General features: G+C 69.7%; 1 protein-coding gene across 4 annotated transcripts in view; it reads left to right on the top strand.

The window, feature by feature from the left end:
• Window positions 1–1,067: 1,067 nt before the first annotated feature.
• The window catches only part of NISCH (nischarin), a 246,820-nt gene continuing 241,887 nt past the window's right edge, over window positions 1,068–6,000 (top strand). For all 4 annotated transcript variants that reach the window (XM_069206092.1, XM_069206093.1, XM_069206095.1 and 1 more), the window contains exon 1: window positions 1,068–1,367. In XM_069206092.1, the coding sequence (XP_069062193.1) occupies window positions 1,281–1,367 (87 nt within the window). In that variant the 5' untranslated portion in view covers window positions 1,068–1,280. The remainder of the gene's footprint in view (window positions 1,368–6,000) is intronic.

Here is a 6,000-nt window from a genome sequence, read left to right as displayed (position 1 = left end):
CCCTCTCAGCTGACATGAAGCAAAGATGGCGACGGCGGGGCTGAGGCTGGAGGTGGAGGGTGGGGGGGACTGAGCGCAGCAGGAGGGGAGAGAGGGGCCTGAGGGGGAGGGCAAGTTAACCCCACCCCATAGAGGCCCCGGGGCTCATTCTGGGGGTGCGCGGGGGCCGGAGGGACCGTGTGGGGAGCGGACCCCGAGACTGACAGCTCCAGGGTTAAGAGGAGGGAGGACCCCGAGAGTGACACCCGGGTGTAGTGCAGAAGGGGGGACCCCGGTAGTGGCACCCTGGGGAAAAGAGCAGGAGGGGACCCCAAGAGTGACACCCGGGGGTGTAGTGCAGAAGGGGGGCACCGGGGGTGTAGTACAGGAGAGGGGAACCCCGAGAGTGAGCGCTCCAGGGTTAAGAGGAGGGGGAACCCCAAGAGTGACAGCCGAGGGTGTAGTGCATAACGGGGACCCCAGTGGGGACAGGTCCAGCATTAAGATCAGGAGGGGGGCTCCCAAGAGTGACAGCTGGAGGTGTAGTGCAGGAGGGGCCGGGGACAGTCACTGCTGCACTGACATCAGGGGTCCTGCCCCGAGACGAGCTGGTAGAGTCGGGGTCTGAGGGGGGGTGGGTGGTGGTAGAGGGTGAGAGGGGCTGGGAGGAGTGACAGTCCCAAGGGGTTTGGGGTAGTGGTAGAGAGTGACAGTGTGAGGGTTGCACGGGAGTGACAGCCCGAGGGAGAGTGTATAGAGAATGACAACCTGAGGAGGCCCCCCGGGGTAGAGAGTGACAGCCTGAGGAGAGGGTCGGGGGCTGGAAGTGAGTCGGAGCCTCAGGAGGCATGAGGTTTGGTAGAGAGGGATAGCCTGAAGGGGGGATGTAGAGAGTGACACACTGGGAGGGGGGTGTAGAGAGTGACACACTGGGAGGGGGGTGTAGAGAGTGACACACTGGGAGGGGGGTGTAGCGAGTGACACACTGGGAGGGGGGTGTAGCGAGTGACACACTGGGAGGGGGGTGTAGAGAGTGACACACTGGGAGGGGGGTGTAGAGAGTGACACACTGGGAGGGGAGTGTAGAGAGTGACACACTGGGAGGGGGGTGTAGAGAGTGACTCGCGGGTGGTAGAGTGACACTCTGAGGGTGGGGGTCGGCTCTAGCAGACAGTGACACCCTGAGGAGGAACCCTGGGGTCTGGTAGAGAGTGACAGCCTCAGGGGGTGTAGAGAGTGACACTCTGAAGGAAGAACCCCGGGGCCCGGCGGAGAGTGACACCCCGGGGCCCCCAGCCACCATGCAGGCGACCTTGTTCCCCGCGGACCCCGGGGGACAGCAGAAGGAGGCCCGAGTGCTGGGCTCGGAGCTGGTGGAGACTTACACGGTGGGTAAAGGGTCTGTGGTGGGTGGACAAACGGACGTTGCTGCCTTTGACATGCTGAGGCCCCCCTCAAAGAACTCAACACCCCACCCCCCAATACTCACAAGCACCTACTACTGACAGCGTGTGCCCTGTGGCACCCCCCCCCCCCCCCCCCCCCATTTGCATCTGCCCTGTGGCACAGTCCCACCACCTGCCCCCGACAGAGCATGCCCTGCGCCACACACAACGCCCCCCCACTCTCACACACACACACACAGCACGTGCCCTGAGGGCGTGTGGCCTCTGACACAACCCACGTGTCTGCACGTGACCTGTGGCACAGTCTTCCCCCACAGCATCTGCACTGTGCTGTGGCATTGTCTTCCCCCCCCATCCCCTGACAGAGCATGCCCTGTGGCACTGCCACCCCCACAGACAGACACACACACAGCACGTGCCCCAAGGGTGTGTGGCCTCTGACACAACCCAGGTGTCTGCATGTGACCTGTGGCACATCCCCCCCGACAGAGCATGCCCTGTGGCACTGCCCCCTCCACGCACACAGACACACACAGCACATGCCCCGAGGGCGTGTGGCCTCTGACACAACCCAGGTGTCTGCATGTGACCTGTGGCACATCCCCCCGACAGAGCATGCCCTGTGGCACTGCCCCCTCCACGCACACAGACACACACAGCACATGCCCCGAGGGCGTGTGGCCTCTGACACAACCCAGGTGTCTGCATGTGACCTGTGACGTAGCCCCCATGGTCAGCCCATCCCTTATTCCCTGTCTTCTTCCAACAGTGAAGAGGCTTTAAATCTTGTTCTTATCTCGGCACATTTCCATTCAAAGCCAGGGGTCAAATGTCAGGCGCATCTTCCAGGGATCTTGGTGTTTACTTTTCCTTCCCTGATTTCAGAGTGAGAGGATTTATGTGACAATCCTGCTAACTCCTGGAGTTGTGCTGGAGGATGCTAGGTTTTTTCGAACACAACATATTTTGAACGACTGGAAATGAACTGTGCAGATTTTTCAGAATACATCAGAATTAGGGAAGCACCTTTTTTGGTAATTCTGAAGTGTGGCAGAAACAAATATTTCAATTCAATTAAAAACGCAGTCAGTAGACCAGGTGATGACATATGCACACACTGTTGTTGTGTTGTGTTTACTTTTATCACTAAAACTGTAGTTCTGTGCAAACGTGATGGTCCTTTCCTTTGAAGATGTGTTATCTGTAATGGCAGTGTGCTGCTATACCGTGCATGCTCTGCACCGCTCCACGCCGCTGCGCTCTGCGCTGCTCCACGCCGCTGCGCTCTGCTCTGCGCCGCTCCACGCCACTGCCCTCTGCTCTGCGCCGCTCCACGCCGCTGCACTCTGCTCTGCGCCGCTCCACGCCACTGTGCTCTGCGCCGCTCCACGCCACTGCCCTCTGCACTGCACCGCTCCGCGCCACTGCCCTCTGCTCTGCGCCGCGCCACTGCCCTCTGCTCTGCGCCGCGCCACTGCCCTCTGCTCTGCGCCGCGCCACTGCCCTCTGCTCTGCGCCGCGCCACTGCCCTCTGCTCTGCGCCGCGCCACTGCGCTCTGCTCTGCGCCGCGCCACTGCCCTCTGCTCTGCGCCGCTCTACGCCACTGCACTCTGCACCGCTCTACGCCACTGCAACGTCGCTGCGCTCTGCTCTGCGCCGCTCCACTGCGCTCTGCTCTGCGCCGCTCCACTGCGCTCTGCTCTGCGCCGCGCCACTGCGCTCTGCACCGCTCTACGCCACTGCACTCTGCACCGCTCTACGCCACTGCAACGTCACTGCACTCTGCTCTACGCCACTGCAACGCCACTGCGCTCTGCTCTGCACCGCTCTACGCCACTGCGCTCTGCTCTGCACCGCTCTACGCCACTGCGCTCTGCTCTGCACCGCTCTACGCCACTGCGCTCTGCTCTGCACCGCTCTACGCCACTGCGCTCTGCTCTGCACCGCTCTACGCCACTGCGCTCTGCTCTGCACCGCTCTACGCCACTGCGCTCTGCTCTGCACCGCTCTACGCCACTGCGCTCTATTCTGCACCGCTCTACGCCACTGCGCTCTGCACCGCTCTACGCCACTGCGCTCTGCACCGCACTCTGCTCTTCACCGCTCCACACCACTGCGCTCTGCACTGCACCGCTCCACGCCACTGCGCTCTGCACTGCACCGCTCCACGCCACTGCGCTCTGCACTGCACCGCTCCACGCCACTGCGCTCTGCACTGCACCGCACCACGCCACTGCGCTCTGCACTGCACCGCTCCACGCCACTGCGCTCTGCACTGCACCGCACCACTGCGCTCTGCACTGCACTGCACCGCACCACGCCACTGCGCTCTGCACTGCACTGCACCACGCCACTGCGCTCTGCACTGCGCCACGCCACTGCGCTCTGCACTGCGCCGCGCCACTGCGCTCTGCACTGCGCCGCGCCACTGCGCTCTGCACTGCGCCGCGCCACTGCGCTCTGCACTGCGCCGCGCCACTGCGCTCTGCACTGCGCCGCGCCACTGCGCTCTGCACTGCGCCGCGCCACTGCGCTCTGCACTGCGCCGCGCCACTGCGCTCTGCACTGCACTGCGCCACGCCACTGCGCTCTGCACTGCACCGCGCCACGCCACTGCGCTCTGCACTGCACCGCTCCACGCCACTGCGCTCTGCTCTATGCCACTGCGCTCTACGCCACTGCGCTCTGCTCTATGCCACTCCACCCCGCTGCGCCCCGCCCCGCCGCGCTCTGCTCCGCCCCGCCGCGCTCTGCTCCGCCCCGCCCCGCCGCGCTCTGCTCCGCCCCGCCCCGCCGCGCTCTGCTCCGCCCCGCCCCGCCGCGCTCTGCTCCGCCCCGCCCCGCCGCGCTCTGCTCCGCCCCGCCCCGCCGCGCTCTGCTCCGCCCCGCCCCGCCGCGCTCTGCTCCGCCCCGCCCCGCCGCGCTCTGCTCCGCCCCGCCGCGCTCTGCCCCGCCCCGCCGCGCTCTGCTCCGCCCCGCCGCGCTCTGCTGCGCTCTGCTCCGCCCCGCTCTGCTCCGCCCCGCTGCGCTCTGCTCCGCCCCGCTGCGCTCTGCTCCGCCCCGCCCCGCTCCGCCCCGCTGCGCTCTGCTCCGCCCCGCTGCGCTCTGCTCCGCCCCGCTGCGCTCTGCTCCACCCCGCTCTGCTCCGCCCCGCTGCGCTCTGCTCCACCCCGCTCTGCTCCACCCCGCTCTGCTCCGCCCCACTGCGCTCTGCTCCGCCCCGCTCTGCTCTGCTCCGCCCCGCTGCGCTCTGCTCCGCCCCGCTGCGCTCTGCTCCGCTCCGCCCCGCCCCGCTGCGCTCTGCTCCGCCCCGCCCCGCTGCGCTCTGCTCCGCCCCGCCCCGCTGCGCTCTGCTCCGCCCCGCCCCGCTGCGCTCTGCTCCGCCCCGCCCCGCTGCGCTCTGCTCTGCTCCGCCCCGCTGCGCTCTGCTCCGCCCCGCTGCGCTCTGCTCCGCCCCGCTGCGCTCTGCTCCGCCCCGCTGCGCTCCGCCCCGCTGCGCTCCGCCCCGCTGCGCTCCGCCCCGCTGCGCTCCGCCCCGCTGCGCTCTGCTCCGCTGCGCTCTGCTCCGCTGCGCTCTGCTCCGCTGCGCTCTGCTCCGCCCCGCCCCGCCCCGCTCTGCTCCGCCCCGCCCCGCTCTGCTCCGCCCCGCCCCGCTCTGCTCCGCCCCGCCCCGCTCCGCCCCGCTGCGCTCCGCCCCGCTGCGCTCTGCTCCGCCCCGCTCTGCTCCGCCCCGCCCCGCTGCGCTCTGCTCCGCCCCGCCCCGCCCCGCTGCGCTCTGCTCCGCCCCGCTGCGCTCTGCTCCGCCCCGCCCCGCTGCGCTCTGCTCCGCCCCGCCCCGCTGCGCTCTGCTCCGCCCCGCCCCGCTGCGCTCTGCTCCGCCCCGCTGCGCTCTGCTCCGCCCCGCTGCGCTCTGCTCCGCCCCGCTGCGCTCTGCCCCGCCCCGCTGCGCTCTGCCCCGCCCCGCTGCGCTCTGCCCCGCCCCGCTGCGCTCTGCTCCGCTCCGCCCCGCTGCGCTCTGCTCCGCTCCGCCCCGCTGCGCTCTGCTCCGCTCCGCCCCGCCGCGCCGCGCTCTGCTCCGCCCCGCCGCGCTCTGCTCCGCCCCGCCGCGCTCTGCTCCGCCCCGCCGCGCTCTGCTCCGCCCCGCCGCGCTCTGCTCCGCCCCGCCGCGCTCTGCTCCGCCCCGCCGCGCTCTGCTCCGCCCCGCCGCGCTCTGCTCCGCCCCGCCGCGCTCTGCTCCGCCCCGCCGCGCTCTGCTCCGCCCCGCCGCGCTCTGCTCCGCCCCGCCGCGCTCTGCTCCGCCCCGCCCCGCTGCGCTCCGCTCCGCCCCGCTGCGCTCCGCTCCGCCCCGCTGCGCTCTGCTCCGCCCCGCTGCGCTCTGCTCCGCCCCGCTGCGCTCTGCTCTGCTCCGCCCCGCTCCGCTCCGCTCCGCCCCGCCCCGCCCCGCTCTGCTCCGCTCCGCCCCGCCCCGCCCCGCTCTGCTCCGCCCCGCCCCGCTCTGCTCCGCCCCGCCCTGCTCCGCCCCGCCCCGCCCTGCTCCGCCCCGCCCCGCTCTGCTCCGCCCCGCTCTGCTCCGCCCCGCCCCGCTCTGCTCCGCCCCGCCCCGCTCTGCTCCGC

Source organism: Pleurodeles waltl, chromosome 9, assembly GCF_031143425.1.
Source record: "Pleurodeles waltl isolate 20211129_DDA chromosome 9, aPleWal1.hap1.20221129, whole genome shotgun sequence".
Taxonomy (NCBI): Eukaryota; Metazoa; Chordata; class Amphibia; order Caudata; family Salamandridae; genus Pleurodeles; species Pleurodeles waltl.
The sequence above is the reverse complement of the archived record's forward strand: the minus strand, read 5'-3'. Positions and strand labels throughout refer to the sequence as shown.